General features: G+C 40.0%; 1 protein-coding gene across 2 annotated transcripts; it reads right to left on the bottom strand.

Moving 5' to 3' along the window:
• Positions 1–1600: 1600 nt before the first annotated feature.
• LOC101249744 (E3 ubiquitin-protein ligase UPL1) lies at positions 1601–18350 on the bottom strand. Of its 2 annotated transcripts, none has more exons than XM_069287173.1 (16): positions 18004–18350; positions 16548–16643; positions 16241–16447; positions 7359–15287; positions 6960–7277; positions 6587–6788; positions 6221–6507; positions 5810–6123; positions 4537–5674; positions 4296–4442; positions 4127–4207; positions 3750–3975; positions 3527–3666; positions 2982–3088; positions 2675–2851; positions 1601–2031 (listed from the first exon to the last, which is right to left on the bottom strand). In XM_069287173.1, the coding sequence occupies exons 1-15, from the start codon at positions 18034–18036 to the stop codon at positions 2749–2751; spliced, it is 11328 nt and encodes a 3775-aa protein (XP_069143274.1). In that variant the 5' UTR covers positions 18037–18350; the 3' UTR covers positions 1601–2031; positions 2675–2748. The 2 variants fall into 2 exon arrangements, with proteins under 2 accessions (XP_069143274.1, XP_010324249.2); XM_010325947.4 differs by having other exon boundaries at positions 2679–2851.
• Positions 18351–18359: the final 9 nt, after the last annotated feature.

The following is an 18359-nucleotide window of genomic DNA, read 5'->3' as shown; positions in this document are numbered from 1 at the left end:
GATAATAATTAGTGATTATTATAAATATCGAGTCCGAATAAGTTGTTATTGTTTTAAATTTTGTGGACCTAACCCATGTGAATTTGTAAACCAATGTGCATACACACTCGACTAACTAGACATTGGGTCAATTTTTGAGTATGAAACGCAAGACAAGGAATATTCGGTCTCCCCACATTTTTCTAATGTGTAAAAATATAAAGTGAATAAGTGAATACAACTTATTTCATATTCATCATTTAATTAAACGATTTATCTTTTAAATAAAATTTAATTTTAATATATACCTTTCAAATATGTTAATTTTTTTAAAAAAATTCCTAAACATCAAACTTAAGAACATGAAATATTACTATTACAAAATTATAAACATACACCTCGTTAAAAAAAAATTATTTGAGCACAAAATAAGAGCGAAAGTGCAAATGACCCTATATGAAAGTTTAAATGAAAACTACATAACACTATTGAAGTTTATACCATAATAAGTTTATCACAACTTTTTAAGTAATAAAATTTTCCTTACTAGCTTTATAAATTGTGATTCATGTATAATTAAGCGCAAAGTGTGATAACATGAACTTGACCCTAAAAAATTTCTTAGTTATAGCATTGTAATCATAATTATATGTTCCCTAGAATCTAATTGATAATCCATCTTATAAGCAAAAAGGATTAAGGAAACTAATCATATTTTTTTCTTTTGGTTTGGGACTCCCTTTTTTTTTTTTCCAATAGGCCTATAACCTATTCACATTACTCAATTATTAGAGCCTACTTGATTTTGTCGTGTTATGAATGCCAAGATTTGACTTCTACATTTATTATAATTTTCTTTAATTGGTAGAACAAATAAAAACAGAACTAAACCATTTCTACATATATATATATATTCTGTTTCCAACTACTAAAAATAACTACAATAACATTACTCAACCAATAAATCATTTTTAAATATAATAATGATCACAACTTGTGTCATTTGTCATTCACCTTTTATTTCGTATTACATTTCAAAAAGAATGTCACATTTTCATAAAAGCTCTTATTATTCGAAAAAGGATCAAACTACATAAATATATTATACATAATCTTATTATGCATTTTTGCGACAAAAAAAAAAGGTTTTCACTTTGAGGATAAGTTCGCTTGACATGACAAGTTAATGTCAGATGATCCACAAGGTACTTCTAAGTTTCATTAGCTGATTTAAAACGAATTTGTGACATCTTACAACCAAACCAACAACAAACAAAAATATTAATAATAGCAGATGACATGACTAGTTTAAAGTGCAATGACCTTCGTTGTGGACAAGATGGAGACGAGGTAGACAAATAATAGGTAGTCAAGTGTTAGGCGACTCCCTCATCAGTATCTTTTCGGTTTTAGTATTACCTGATTTCATTTATTAGTTTTTCGTTGTTGCTAATGTTCTGTTATTCAATTTTTTTCCAACATGCCATCATTGCTACTATACTTTGACTCGTAATATGTGGAACACAAGCCAAAGGTCTAGCAAAAACAAGTCGTTTGATAGACAGTAGCAGTGAGGAAGTCTTGTCAAACAGGAGGAGAGACAGACAATGCCAGGATAAAATACTTAAAAGGGCGACCATGTTCGCCATTTGCAAAAGAAATACCAGATGTGAAGTATAGCATTATAAGGTGATGTAAGAGTTATCGGTGACCATAGGTAACTAATGAGGTTGTAAAGCATGAAAGAATTAGCAACCTACCCATTTCCCAAAATAAATGTAGACCTCCTACACTAAACCCCCTGACAAAAAGAGAACCGACTTATCTACACGGGGATGGCTGTAGGAGTGTCCTATCGCAATGGAAGGAACAACAAAATAACAGAGCTCCTCACCACTTGTAATGCATAACTCACTACCCTCAAGATACTAAACTGACCAGAGTGGTGTGGCCAACTACCTACACATCCTTGAGGCAGGCTCTGCATGGACTCAAATTTCTAAGAAATACCACTCCAAATCTATCTTGTGCAGTTGATATCGATCAGCCAGTCTGCATGAGACAAAGTGAAGCTCATCAGCATTTTTCGAGTTAATTGACCAGTAAATCAACCAAGCAGAAAACCTATTATAAGCCTTAAAAATTGATAACCACCATTCATGTTAAATTAGGCATGCACGACAATGGTTCAGTAATTATATGTTATTACTACTTCAGTGGAGCAATACAGGACAGGAGAGCAACTAGAACACAGCCCAATGAGGGAAATTTGACGATGAGAAAACAGATGGTCTTTCCGTCAAAGTTTCAGACGTGAATATGCCAATATTTGAGCACATGTAGAAACAAAAGTCACATATTTTCGTCGAAGTTTCAGAAGTGAATATGCCAATATTTGAGCACATGCAGAAACAAAAGTCACATATTTCCGTCAATCACTTATTAGAATCATGCTTATCATAGGACACCCAAAATCTGCAGACACCTCACAGAAAATTCAAATCACATGCCATAAAGTAGAGCAAGATTTAAGCACTCAACAACCATCATAACAACCTCATCTAAAGAAGGTGAAGGAAACAAATTTCGACTTGAAGAGCAGAATTTTCATCACTTGACAAAGCAGTGAACAAGTGAGTGGTTTTAGTTACCAACTACAGCGAAACAAGAGAAGTAAAATGAAAAGAGGACATACTTACATTTACATGGCAATCACAGGGTGATCAAATATATGCAATTTTCAGGAAATCTGCACAAGGTAAGCTTGTCTCAACCAAAACCAAATCCTTCACTAGCCTCATGGATAGCCAAAAGCAAACGTTCTTGAAGTTGTTCTTTGGAAGTATACTCCGGAAGGTCAAGTTGGTTGAAGCTGGAAGGAAAAGACAAATGACAGTAAGGGTCACTAAAGCTTTGCTACATACTATCTCCCAGATGGCATCTACTTAATTATGAGTGAACTACTGATAAGCATATAATAAGTCTGATATACAAGCACCAACCAGGTATGTGCAGATGGGAGCCTCTCAGGAGCTCCATAAGCTTTGTGAATCTGAAATCTCTGAGGGCCAGAGATCCCTTGCAATGCTTTGAAACCCTCCAAAGGAACCTAAGGCCAACAGCACCCACAATTAATCACAACGAAGAAATCCACAAGGCACAGACATTTACAGGGGAATGTGCATGCACTATACTATGTAAAACAACCAAAGGGCATACAGAATCCTGAACCACTAAACAAAGGGAAAGTGAAGTCTTCTTTTAAATGATTGAACATGAGATATACTGGGGTAACAAACATCAATCTGCAATCACAAATTAGCAGAATTCAGCAACACATAACAGAATTTTGAGCACCTGGATATTTGGTTTGCGAAGAGAAGAGGATCTTTTCTCAAGGAAAACCGACTCTGGTACAAAATTGATCTTTACTAGGGTGGAGAAGGAGGGAGAAAGAAATTCTTGTAAGTTTGTTCCAAGACATATCGCCATTTAGCAGATACTCTATGAGACAAAAAAACCTGTGGGTACAATGATATCTACTAACCTTGGATGTGCCGGTCACAAATTGAAGAAATCTTGCCATGTCTTCCTTGCTAAAACCTTTAACGACCTCCCAAAACCACTGAATAGCAGTAGATGCCGTGGTATATCCAGTATATTCAGTGTTGGCCTTCAGATCTTCCACTGCATATAGAATCATTATAAGAAGCTTCATAGGAAACAACATGGTGTATACACTGCAATCGTGGAGAAGCATGTCTACTTACTGTCAATTTCTGGTAGACCACTTATCAAAAGTTCAAGCTCCTTATCATTGAAAATGGAGATAAGTTCACGTGGTACCAATTCACTGAAACCTTCAAGGAATGCATTTATTTGAGGGCGAATAGCATTTGTCAGAATATGGTCAGCAACGAGATCAACATATTCGTGCTTTGTCTCTTCTGTGACCCTTATATTTCTTCCTCCAGGTTTAAGCTCATAATCAGTAACCTTGATCATGCAAGATTAAAAAAAAAGTTACTTTAGGTATCACCTGAACAGAGCAATATATGACTTGCTGTTACTCATTTAGCTTTTTTCATTTTTATTTTATCTTTTTTTTTGGGGGGGGGGGGGGGGTCGAAACATTATGTATACCGACCTCTGTTTTCTCATAAAGAATGAGTTTTTCCTCATCTGCATCCATGCTAAAAGTCAAATCTGGTATATCACTCACATCATTCTGGTATAGGAAATCAAGAAACAATCAGAAGTTCCATAGATGAAATTGTATATCAGTTACAAATTACTGCATCTTAATATAATCTCACCTCCAGCATCCACTTCAAGTTCTTATAGTAATCAGGATCGACAGCCTCTATATCATGATATGTGACCTTCACACCAAGGATATGTTTGTAGAATGACCGGGTAAAATGAACATCCAGCAACTGCCCGTCAAATAGTGCTTTAGCAACCTATAAAGAGTATCACATCAAAGGCTTGAGATTAAGATGTGAAACAAGGATAAAATTATGGCTTGGATTTTAAAATTAGTTCCAGAAGTCCTACCACACGGCCTACAAATTTGAAGTATGAGAGATGTTCAGTTTGATAAACAGAGTTTGGGTTAGGTTGGAAAGTTGCATTATTCCCAACAGTCGTAAACAGCAAAGCTCCTTTGTCAAATATGACCCTTGATAGCAATTGATACCACTCTCTCGTCAAACCACCAGCATCAATACCCTCTTCACCTTGAAAATGCACATTTAACCGTCCTTTCAGGTCTTGATTGGGTCGCATACGCAACTGATTATAAGAATCCTCCAACACATAAGCCCGCCGAACGCTAATTCGCAGAGGACCTGAGAGGTGCTGTTCATGCTGCTGCCTTATTCTCGAGCGAAAATAAGCTCTTTTATTGTCAAAATCAATGAGCCGTGGGGCTTTCAGCATCACACAAAGTGATTTCTCCAGTAAGCCGGGGTTCTGCCTGACAAAAGCGTTAAGCAAGCGCCTATGCTTTTCCGCAAATCTTACAAATGTTACAGCACCATCTACTCTTTTATGTGAATCACCAACAGACTTGGAGGACAACTTGACTGAAGTACCGGCTAACTCTTTCACTTCTCTTGCAGTTGCATTCATATGATCTTGCTGCATAATAGAGATGTTTGCCTGAAGCTTCTCACACAGAACAAAGAAAGCCTCAATAAAAGGTAACAGACGCTGAGTTCCAGGGGGCAATGGAGAAGATACAGATGAAGCACCGGCTTCATTTATATGCTCCCCAGTGTTGGTACTTGACATAACTGAAGAAGAAGTGCTCTGGGTGAGCTCTAACTCCATGGTGCCTATGCATTCACTCAGGCCTTCCCACAAAGGTTCTAGTGCAACATTTAACTTCCACATGATGTTATGCTCATCATGTTCTTCCTCCATAGATGTGTCTGTATTGCCATCAGCAGAAGCTGTACTTAGTGAACTAAGAGTCTGTAGTACACGAAGGACCGCAGCTCCAGCCATAGATCCAGCGCTCAATCCCAGCATGTGTGTATTCTTAAGTGTGATAAGCTCTTCCACAGCTGACTTGCTCAGCCTTTGAGTCAACTCTGAAAGTTCAGAAATGAAGAACTTCCGATGGGGAGCAGCAACTGAGGCTAGCTTCTTCAACACCTCACCCGCAAGCATGTAAACTTTATCTGAGAGTCTAAACGACATACACTAGAGGTCAGGTAGTTGCAACACAACATTTGTCTTTCAGAAGTGAAGAAGAAAGATGAACCAAAATGGGAAATCAAGGAACGGGAAATGAAAAGATACAGCAATTTAAATAGAAAAATACCCTTCATGACCAAGAAGACAGCAAAGATTGTGCAAATCAGAATGTGGCAGCTGCAAGAAGATGTCATGAATGATTGTGCTTCCATTGGCATCAGATGCAGGGTTGGCAGAACCAGTGCCGCTATCATCTTGAGGGGACTTTATGTCTGGCAACGCAGGATCTTTCTGTATATCACTCATAGTTTCATTGCCATCAGGATTATTAGAACCCTCTACTGTTTCATTATGAGAACGGTCTACTGTTTCTTCAGAATGAGACTGACACTCCATCTTGGATGCAGCAGTATAGACAACTACTTGAAGGAGTCCCATGACCTACACAGTACATTCAAGGAAACAACAAATGTATCTGAATTAACTATCGCCAGACCTAAATATTTCAGTAACATCAAAGCATTTGACCATAATCTACCTGTTCAAGATGTGCTATGCTGCGCAAAAAAAGTGGCTGGTTCAAGAGCTTCAGAAACAAAACCAATGGAATATCCCTCTTGTTAGAGCTTCTAAAAGGATTGGAGGGATCTTCTTCAACAATTTTCTCCTTGCCTTTGTCCCTCTTATTTTCCAAACACTTCACATCTGACCACTCTGGAATAAGCGAGAGATCAAAGTAGAAAAGAAGACTGGCAACTGCAGAGTGGTTGGTAGCAAGGTAAGTTAAGATCTCCAGAATCCGCCGCAATACCAGTGGAGGAAGACCTGGAAAATGACTTAAATGGTTAGCAACAGACCATATGTAAACAGAGACCTATAACGTCACTTAAGAAGAGACAGATACCATCAAATAATTGTGATCGTCCATAAACAATATTCGACTGACAGCCATAAAGTCTCTGTGAGTTAATGGTTGTTAAACCACCACCAGCCCCTCCAGTCTCGGGCTTGATAGCTTCAAGAAGAAGGTGGACTAGAACTGCTCTTGTACTGCTATGAGCAGACAAATTCAACAAGAGTCTTTGCAACAGACCTTTCCCAAGAGGCTGAAAACAAATATTGAATGTCTCAGTTAAAGTTGTTGAGCGCATACAAAAAAATATAAAAACCAAAACATCACAACGTCAATTACAACTCTACAGAAGCAAGCCAATTGTTTGATGACAGAAGCATTTTCATTTCAAAGGTGCTTGATCGGTTGATGTGAAGCAATTTACCTGTGCTAAGCGCAAGAGGCGGATCAATGCTTTCAAGCCATGAGCATCTAAAAGTGGCTCGCCTTCAAGTTCCTTCAACTTCAAACTCTCTGAAAAAGAGGATGAAGCCCTCCGGGCAATTGTAACACCCACACCCCTGTCCATAACTGTCTGTCTGTCAAATCCCAGACCATTTCTACGACCATGAAGCCTGTGGCTGCCTCCAAACAAGCTGCGTGCTTGGTAATGACTCATAGCTCTGTCCCGAAGCATTTGCGCTTCAGCGAGTAACGTAGATGGCAATGCTGACAAAACAGCTTCTGATGATGTTAACAGAACCTGACAAACACCACAAAAAAACACATGAAGACAATGATATAACATTCAGAGGGATGGGCGGAAAACACTTAAGGTACAGACCTCTTCACGCAGATCAGCTGGAAATGTGGCTATGATTGAGGCATTGTCCATTTCCACGGGCTGACCTTCAGCCTGCTGTACGACCCTTTGAGCACGTTGTTGGGCAAGAACTTCTGCTTGAATATCCGGAGGAAGAGCAGCTAAAAACTCTGGATCAATATCTTCAGCTGTTGGTGCTGTATAAGTTGGAGGCTGAGCCTGAGCCTGCTGCGATGCAAGAACCTCTGCCCGAAGATCTTCAGGAAGTGCCTCTAGAAAGGTTGGATCAATAGCATTTGCAGTAGAAGCTTCATTATTCAAACTAGTTTCATCAGTTTGACTAGCATCTTGAACTTCCTGAAGGTTCTGAGTCACTGATGGATCCTCTGGCAGAATAGGCAATGGTGGGTCACTCTCCCTTTCTGTTTCTGTACCGTGCATGTGTACATCTGTATCCTCCTGAACTACAGGAACATGATGAGCACTGGAATCCAGCATTGCTTCCCCAGATATTAAAAGTGGCTCATCAATTGCACGACCGTCTGTTACAGTGGTTGTATCATGGTTTACATCAGATGAGGTCACATTGCATGTGTGTAAATCCCCAACAGCGGTCCTATCATGCATCGCAATGCCTTCACCTTGTATAGATGACACAGCATAACCTGCAGCTCCCTCTATGTTATCACTTGGATTTGCATTTTCTTCTCCAATCACCATGCTTCCGTGACCATCATTTGACCTGTCCAACAGTACATTTTCCATAGGATCAACAGCTTCTGGGAATTCACCTACCTGATCAGCAACAACCTCCAGATTGTATTCTTCCCTTTCACAAGACTGAACTTCAACTGGTTGACTAGATTCTTGCCCACTATTGTTATGGCGGTCATCATTTTGTTGACCAGCAGTGCTATCACCCTCCATCTGCTGTTGATTCTCACCAATTACAGGTATGCCTTGCTCTCTCTCCAGCAATCCGAGAGGAGGATTAGTAGCTGGAGCAATTCTGCTTAGTTGACAAATAAACTGCTCCTCAACCATCTGGGCAATAGCAGCAGACTGACCACCTGCCTGGGGTTGACCATCATCAGTCCACCTACCATCACCAGGCCTCCGGCCTGGAACGTGTAGAGACTCCAGACCAACAGAAAAGTCAGCCAAAGGTGGGGGTGCTGCACCAGTGAGTCTATCACTGAAAATGCTAGGCGGCACACTATCAAATGGGAGTACTGGAGAATCAAAAGTGTAGAACCGAGCTACATCCAGCCTACCAGCAGATAAGGTTTCTGAGTCTCTGGATGAGTTCCCAAGAGATGACCAGACAGGAGCAGAGTCACCAGGCTGTGATGGCCTCAAGAGGAGAGGATGTTGCAGACCAGTAACTTCAGTAACAGATTGTTCCAAATTCCTAGTTGTTTGGCGACGGCGCTCAAAGCCAAAAGTCCTGCGAAGACCAAAGAGGTCATCAACGTTCCACCCTTCAATTGTTTCACCTCCAACATTAATAAGGCTACCACTTGTTCCAGATTGCCCTAAAACTTGTAAATGGTCAAGGCCGTCCAGGGCTTCCCTCCACCTAACCTCAATAACTCGATTTTCATGAAACTCATCATCCTCTTCATCAACCATGTCATCATTGTATTCACCTCCCAGGCCAGCATCATCATGCTCTTCCCCATCTGTATCAGCCAGAGACATCAAGCCAGTGCCATCTTCAGCTATATCTTCATCCTCATCCTCACCCTCATCATCATCCTCGTCATCCTCACCGTCATCTCCCATATCATCATCTTCTTCACCCAGTTCATGATGTGCCCTATTCTCAACGTGGAAACCCATGCCAATTTGCTCTGTGTCGTTCAAAACACCATTGACTTCCATCTCATCACGCATGTAATCCAACCCAAGCTCGAGAGGAGGATCGCCTGCATTTGCTTCTTGCTCAGTTCGCAATTCTTGCACCATGGACGGGTCTGTAGTCACATTCTCATTGCTGTGATTCTCAGAAGCACTGAGCGGCAGTTGCCCTGCATTTGTATCCGGAACCTCCGGCTGGCTGCTTCCATTTCCACTGGCCTCTATATGTTGAAAGGCTGATGTTGCATTCACCTGATTATCCGATCTACCATTCACGGCAGTTGTCTTTTTCTTGTTCACAGAATCAGTTTTATAAAGTTGCTCACTAGCATTGGCAGCCCTTGTTAGGCTTTCCAATGTTTTAAGAATTAGATTCACAACTTTTGGAGCATCAGGGTGATCCAAATCAATTGCTTGAAGGACACCAGATAAGGATTGGACCAATCCTCCATCTATCATGCTTTTGGCTATTTCGGGAGAACAACCAGAACCGGGTAGGTCACCTGAGGATGAGTTCTTGGACAAAATGGAGTATGCCAGATCAACAAAAGCAAGGACCTTTTTATCTGGCAATAAACTGCTACGGGCAGAGTTGCTTTCAGACTTCACAAATAAAGACAAGGCTTTCACAAGTTCATTTATAACCCTCCTACGACCTTCACTAGATCTGCCAGACAAAACTACAAGAAACCATGAAGCTTTTTCAGACAGCTTGTCTCTCCATTCATCAGGTCCTGCAGATTTATCGATTGAAAGGGGAAGAAGCCGTTGCAACACATGATGAATAATACCGCCATAACCAGGATTCTCTAGCTGATGGGGTCCCCGTAGTTGACACATCTCCAGATCCCTTCTCAGGATAACCCCAAGAGCATGTACATACATCATAAGAATGTCACTCAACAATTTGAGTACAAAAGTAACTTTAGCAAGCCCTGCTGATTTCTCTGATACACTGTCAGACTGAACCTCCCGCACCTCATCAACCTTTGATTTCCCCTTTACTCTGACTATGGGCTCATCAACCTCCATAGCACAGGCGTTTCCCACACAATCTTCAACCAATCCCTGCGTAGGAAATGCTGCTACTATTTCAAGAAGATGATCAATTACCTGAGAAACATTTGCAGGTATCTTTTTGTGGCTTTTAGAACACTTTCCTGATCCATCATGGGCTTTATTATCAGAAATTCGCACACACTCATTAGAAGCTCCAAACTCGACAGATGTTTTGCCTTTCTCTTTCTCTCTCTCCTTGTCTTTCTCTTTTGATAAGACAATGATAGATCTCCCTCCAGATGATTCCAGCTGGCAAACCGCACCTGCAGCTTTCACGAAGACTCCAGGGTCTCTACATATCACAGTTGCCATAGATGTTAAAAATGTTTTAACAGAAGTACGACCAGCATGACGACTTCCACCAAGGGTCTGACGTATCTCCATCTCCATGGCTGTTTGCAGGGTCTGAGGATCTTCAAGAAGATGCCTAACAATGGCAGATGCCATGGTGTCATATCCAGGGAAGTAACAAGATCTTGGGAGATCAAAAAGAGAAGTCATTCCTCCATTTTCAAGAAACTGAATGGCAAGAGCATGTGTTTTTGTCAAGCGTGCACACAGCTGAAGAGCAGCCTGCATAACCATGGCTGGCGCACGCTGTTTAACCAAGTCACAAGCAAAATCAAGCACCTTACCACTCTCCTCTATACTCAAATAACCAGTAGGTTTCCCAAATATTTTCTCAAAACCAACGGATGATTCATCATCCTCGGAGACTAGAGTTGACTTCTTCTCAATAACTGCTTCAGGAACTTGGGATGGGAGATGCTCTTCTAGAGATTCTGGTAAAGATGCAGCTAGGACTCTTTCAGTATCATCACCGGAGATCTTAGGCCTAGTCTGCAACAGATTAAATAAGATTAGCAGCAGTGCACTGATGCATTTAGGAACCATAATCTCATTTTCAGCTCTAGCTTTGAACTTCATCAATATCTCAAGTACTACAGAGACAATATCGTTCTTTGCCGCAATTTCCCGTATCTTTTCATCTTCAGAAAGAAGCAATGCTAAAGTATGTGCTATCATACACAAGGCACCAGTGTCCCTGGAAAATTCCAGCTGGCAATCTTTCAATTGGTGAATCATATATGAAGTCACTTTTGCACGATCTTCTCCTTTGTTCCGATTACAAAGAGTCACAAGTAAATCCATCAGCGGGAAAGCCATTGAGTCGGCACTCTGAAACAACTTAATTGTTGCAGCAAGGACATCTTCAACAGGTGGTGGCTTAGTTTGTTGTTCTTCAGATAAAACCTCCACCATTTTATCAATACTGTCGGCTTTGGAAGTCTCTGATGAATTCCCAAGTGACAAGGCAAGTGCACGAGCCAACTCATCATCTTCTTGAGCGGGATCTTCAGCGTGACTAAACAACCACTCCATAGCCATCTCCACACTGTTTGTTTCAACTCGTCTTAATGCCTCCTCAGCTCTTCCTCTTGAAAAGCCCATCTCAACAATGGTAGAAATAGTAGTCTCATCAGGTGGAGGAGCCATTGCACGTGGGTTTGCAGAACTTGATGACCCACTGCGATTTCGTTTCACATCCCCAACACCACAGTAGATGTAAGTAATAAGCATAATAATAGAATTAATAAACCCTGGATTACAACTGGGGAACATCTGATGGTTCCAAATAGGAAGTGTAACATCTAGAACCTGAGACTGCAGCATACGGACAAACACTTCTGCGTCTCTTGGAACAGGAAACAACCCAATAGACAAACCGACAGCAACTGGCTGAACAAGGAGCTGTGCTTGGGATGTTGCAGTTGGAGACAAGAGCAAAGCCGAATTGACAAAATATTCAAGCAAACGGCAATAACTCTGCAGAGTACCAAGAAGCCACGAACTGTGAGATAACTTGTTTTCCTCACCAGTGTTTTCAGGAACCATTCCAGATGTCAGTACGGAATACGGAAGTGTCCACAACAACTGACTGGTTGCTTCAAATGTTGTTAGAAGCTCCTTAAAGGTTCCTTGGGCATAGAAATTGTTAATCATGGCCGCATAACAGGTACGACGCCTAGCATCAAATGTTAGGGTCAGCATATCATCCACAACCTTACCAAGATATCGACACTTGACAGAAGGTGGTATATCAAGCGCAGTGGCATCTGGATATCCTGAGAAACCAAGAGCCTCGAGGAAAACTTTGGCTAAGGCAGTTCCTATGCTCTTTGAAGCTGTACTTAGAGAACCTGTTTCAGTTCTCCGACGATTTGGAGATGTAAATCCTTTAACAAGAGCCATAAAGAAAGATCGCATGCTAGAAGCGAGCTTGTTCAGATTATCTAAAACCAGAACACTGGGAGGTTTTTTCTTCACCTCCTGGATTGTACTCTCCACAACACTAGGAGCAACTTCAGAATCAACTTGTAAACTTTCCAAATGCCTACTGGTCCTTCCACCACGAATTCGTGCTAACCCATGTCTACTACGACGATTAAACCCGTCACTTGAACGAATTACAGAAAGAAACTCACGTTCTGCCCCCCATTGAGTGTGAGAACTATTCCTGATAGAAACAGGATTCATGTATCTAACTGAAGGAATATTAGTCTCGTCATCACTGTCTCTACCTCCTATATTGGAAGAACCTGCTTCTACATTTTGAGGCTCTACTTCCACGTTCTGTTTCTCATCCACCTTAGAATCACAACACAAGGAAATTTGCCAAAGTACTTCCTTATATGCTCTCCCAAGATCCTTTAAGACATCAGCATCTGCAGTTCCTAACTCAGAAACCACAGTAGTACTTCCCTTCAACAAAGAATTGGAGAGAGATAAAATACCCTCAAGACTTGAAAGGTTCTTCAACAAAGTTATCCTCTTAGCCGAGTCCACCTTAACAAGCTGAGATCCTTGAATTTGAACTATAAGTTCATTTGTTACCTTCAAATGTTCTCTTAAAAACAAACAGACTGCACGGGCAAGAGAAGCAGAATGTTGTGGAGAAAAATTCTTAAATGCAACAGATAAGGTCTGACCCATAGAAACAGAAAGTGGCAAGGCAGGCAAAGCGAACAGCTGCAGAACAGCTTCAATTCCTTTCTTCTCAACAAAAATACGGCATGTATCAGAATTCTGAAGAATTGTTTCAAGCAGACGAGCAGCATTGCTTATACATTCAGGAAGAAAAGACTCTATGTTTGGTAGCAAAGAATCAGAAGATGGTTCAACATGCTCCAAACTTTTAGCCTTTTGTGAGTCTTGCTCGGGCAAAACCACACCCCTATCCTCACCTTCTGTTTCCATCGGAACAGGGTTAGAAGAACTAGGACAGTCAGATGAGGGTGTAATAGCTTCTGGAACAGATCCAAGTTTTGCAATCTCCTTCAAGATCTCAATCATAGTTTCCACTCCAGGTCCACGCAACGAAGAGGTATGCCGCATTAGTTCATCCAGGCCACTAGACAAAGATCCAGTAGTATCTCCACTAAGGGCTCTGACATATGTTTTTGAAGTGAATATTTTTACAAAACACCTCAAAGCATTGCGATCTTTCACAGCCTGAAGACCATTGTTATTCAAGCACAATGCATCTAAACACTGAGGTATGCAGGTGATAGCTTCTGCAGAGCAAACAACCCCATCCATAATGGCATCAATGAAGGCAGAAGGAAGACCAGCTGCTTCCAATACAGGGAAGCAGGTGGGATCTTTGTGAATAAGATCACTCATCACAGTTGCAGCAAGATGAAACACGCCTCCACCAAAATCCTTAGCTCTTCTGAAGATTATGCTCAAGCATTGAGGCAACAAACTCTCCTCTGAACCATAAATACGAGCAGTGGTTCCAGGAGCATAGGTTCCCAAAGATATGGCACGTAGTAAAGCTTTCATCAGTAATCGCCGATGATAAGCAACCAACACATCAGAATAAAGAGCCTGCATGCTGTCTGGCTCGGAAGAAGTACCAGCAACAATCTGTGAACTATTAAAGTCAGAACTTTCGAGATCACTACTAGCAGTTGCCAGCTTTACACCATTTTCAACACGAGAAACTTCCACATTAAGGCGTGCTATGGTGTCATCCAAACCTCCCAAATCTCTGAATAGTGCAGCAGCTGGATTACTATAATCCATAAATGCCTCTAGAACATGAACAGCCATGCTAACTAAATGCAAGTGTTGAGGATCCGTATCTTTAAGTAGCGGTAGAAGAGTAGGGATGAACCCTGCTTCTCGCATTGCTGAGCACCCAGATGAAGATGAGACTAAAATGGTAACAAGAGATAACAAAGCCTCAGCAAAAAGAACAGACCATTTTGAGGAGTTGCTAACAATGGAATCAATGGCCTTTTGCATAAGGCTGGAAAGAATGCCACGATGCCCCCCAGATGTTACCGCTATCAACACACTTGGCTGGCGTGACCGATCTTGACAGAGAGCAACCAAGGAAACCAGACCCAAAATTCTAATCTTCTCAGGAACCGCATCTTCATAGCTTAATAAGGTAACCAACTCATTAATGAACTCTGGTTCACTATTGAAGAATGACACCAAATCATCTGAATCACTGCATGCTTGAACAAGAACTATAAATGCATAGAGGCGTATGCAAGTGTACTGCTGTCGAGAAGCTGAGGAACTGAATGCCCTAGCATATCGCAATCTTGTCAAAAGAGGAAACCTCAAATTAGGAGGAACCTTGTACTGCAAGACTAAACTGTTCAAAAGTTCAAGATCTGACTCTTTTCTGTTGTCAATGTCAGGCAAATGGATGATTTGTAAACCAATGGGAGCATTGGACTCATCTGAAGATTCAGTAGCATAGAATTCAAAATGTAAGGTGCGGCCTAACTCATTAGCACTTGTATCAGAGCTGTCCTGCAGAGCACAAGCAATTAACCCAAGGCCTTCTTCTTTTCCTCCCCAACCCTGTGCAAGAGCGAACAACTTTGAATTAAGAGAAGCATCTCTAATGACATATTTCCCTATTGTTTTCTTCAAAAAGGCAGCCAAAGTTTGCAAACACGCCTCAACCACATCCGCATCGGTGGAAGCAAGCAACGCTGACAAGTGATGCTGCACCACCAAGAGGAAAAAAAAGAGCAAAAGTTTAAATTCAAAACAATATAAAATTTTGTAATGTGCGTAGGGAATATTATTAAAACACCAAGAACTACATATGTTCAGAAACTAAAACTGAATAATCACCCCTAGGCATATAAGTTCATCAACAATACCACCACAATATGTGCCACTTCTAACCTATATAAATCCTTTTTACTTTGCTAAGCATAAGATGAAGTTTAACAACCCCTTATCTTTGCATCCACTGCTCACGTGGTACGTACTAAGGAAAAGACACAGATAAATGACTCCACATATCTAAAGATAGGAAAGGTACATCTGATACAAACCTGTCCCCAAAAAGAAACCACAATACAACAAGACATGCAAGGAAATAGAGCCAGGAAACATTACCTTCACTAGTTTTATACCAATTGGTGACTAGAAAAAAACTAATTGGCTCGCCAATGTCTATGAACTTCAGAGAGTATTTTATGATAAGGTAAATGATTTTAAATTCCATAGCTTATATCCTTGTATTACGCCATTGGATGATGTAACTCCATTTTTTATTTTACCAAAAACACATCTTTGCTATCGTTGTAAAAGATCCTAGTGACTCCATATTTGCTATTCTCCAAAAGCATCCTCCACTAATCCGCCTTGTTTCATTTCAATAGTGTAAATGGAGTACCAAATATTTATTTTATTAACAAATTATAAATTATTTTTTTTTGACATAAGAATAATGCTGAGAAAATAATGATTCAATAGTAATCAAGATTTGCGACAAGAACAATCCAACGCTTAACCATAGTGTTAAGGTAGAGCACACTAACTACGAATTACAAAGAACAGGGCAACATGCAGACACACAGACATTATATGCCAATACGTATATTCTTTTACCAGAATAAAATCAGGAGCAACAAAATGAAAAGAGTCGCATTAGGCATCTTCAGTACCTCATATGAGCTATAGAAATGCTTATTTGTGCAGTTCTCCAATATTATCCTTATAACACGAAGGACCTGGAGGACAGCTTCCCTTGGAAACTGAGGATCAGATTCCAAAAAGTGGTCATCAAATTGCAAATCCTTCCTATACTTGATGTATTTCTCAAAAAATGTATCAAAGTGATTAAACAGGTCAACCCAATGATAAAAATCACCCTGCATACACAAGAATAAGAACAGGAAAATAAATTAAGAAAGGAGAAGACATGCAAAAGGGGGGAATAGTATAATATCTTCAACATAAACAGATAGGTACCTTATCGAACTCCCAAACAAAACTTTTCAGGGGTTCTTCTATATTCTCTAATGGAGTAGCAGTGATGCTACTGATAAATGATCGGATCTTTGGAGGCTGAAAAAGGAAGGGCAAAAAACAAATTTGATCAGTGCACATTTAAATTACTTTTAGGCAGTACATGTTAAACATAACTGCCTGCTCAATTCGAAACAGCATCACAAAATCAACAATGAAACATAGTGCTTCAAGATAACTTCTTTCCCTAAATTACTCAACTAAACTTCTGAACTTTGATAAATGAATCCAGGCTGGAGAACGTTAATGAGCAAACATCATCAAAATTACATCTTGGCAACTACAAATAAAAGAAGATTTTGGGATGCTAAGTCCAAAATTCTGCCTGGCAGCCCTGACTATGCAATTTCTATGATTAGTATATTGTTGGTGTCTTTGAAGTTCAAAATGCAGATATCTAAAATCAAATCAGCAATCGCACCAAATCAGAATTTGAGAATCGCTGTGATTTCAAAAGAAAAAGGGAATGTTGTTCAAATTACTAAATGTGCTTATAAAACATTATTAACCGCCATGCGAGTATCAGGAATTAATGCCTAACAAAACATTTTTTTAGATAGTCTTGGTTTACTAGAAGATACACTAACAAAAACCAGACTAGCTTTTATTCACTGGAATATTAGTCTACACTAACTCAATCAGATTGATCTCAATGGGGCAAGACTTTTCTCTTTGCCAGTGAAAGAAATAGCTGCATAAAAATCAACCTTCTGCCTATTTGACCACAGGTACTTCACACCAGTCCCCCTGGTGCCAGTATCAAAAGAAGACCCCTTGGGCTCCAACGGGGTAGCGGCTGCGGGTTTTTCTTGTCACAAAAAAAAAAAAAAAAACCTCCAGAAAACCATAAATTTATAACATATCACTCAATCAAGTACTCCACCGTACCGAAACACTCCAGCTATAGGTTACATCAATAAGCCTATACCATGTCAATCAATCAACTATTCCATAAACCTCCATAACATACATTCAAAAAAATTCTAAGCATACACATCTAGTTAGATTAAACAAACTATTGACAAAATTCAGCTCACTATACCTAAAAAAAATCAATTTACCTCAAATTAGTATGATCAGACATTAAAACATATCACACACATACAAAAAAATCAACTCCTACTCTTCACACCAGTCACCATGCTGTCAGTACCACAAAATCAACCTCTTGAGCTCCAACCAGTTGAACAGTTAATAACATATCAATCAATCACGCTATAACATATCAATCAACCAAGCTTCGTAACATACAATCAAAAAAGAAAAACTCCAAGCACACATTTCTAGTTATATTAAACAAAATTCAACTCGCAAAACCTAAAAAAACCACCGAACAATCACGCTTCGAACCAATTCACGTATGATCAAAAAATCAAAAACATATACATATATCACTTACCACTTCTACAGCCCTCCTTCGCTTTAACTTCATGTTTCTATCAACCAAGTGATAAAACCATTGGCGAATTGATAAGAAAAAACGGTTGAAAACCGGGCGAGAATGGATCCAATAAAATCGATCAAAGGTATGAAGGGTTTTTGTAAGGATCAAAATTGATATATGTAAGTTTTCGATTGGATAAACACAAATTGGGGCAATGAGGTTTTATGAAGATCGAAGCGATTTCTAGGGTTTTCGAGAAGGGGTTTTTGGTTAAACGATTGGTAACTGAGGATCGCGGAGAGATAGAGGAGAAAATGGAAGAAAGCTGTGGAGTGTTGCTACTTGCTTTCCTATATATATACGAATTCCAA

Source organism: Solanum lycopersicum, chromosome 7 (genome assembly GCF_036512215.1).
Source record: "Solanum lycopersicum chromosome 7, SLM_r2.1".
Classification (NCBI taxonomy): Eukaryota; Viridiplantae; Streptophyta; class Magnoliopsida; order Solanales; family Solanaceae; genus Solanum; species Solanum lycopersicum.
Note: the sequence above shows the minus strand (reverse complement) of the source record. Positions and strands in the feature narration are given on the sequence as shown.

What these genes read in the sequence shown, in the direction of transcription:
- LOC101249744 (XM_069287173.1), bottom strand. Translation starts at nt 18,036, where the DNA reads ATGAAGTTAAAGCGAAGGAGGGCTGTAGAAGTG. An exon ending in TTGTTTGGGAGTTCGATAAG is followed by an intron (nt 16,448 to 16,547) that starts GTACCTATCTGT and finishes TTGTGTATGCAG; the next exon opens with GGTGATTTTTATCATTGGGT. An exon ending in CTCCCATCTGCACATACCTG is followed by an intron (nt 2,852 to 2,981) that starts GTTGGTGCTTGT and finishes TTTTCCTTCCAG; the next exon opens with CTTCAACCAACTTGACCTTC.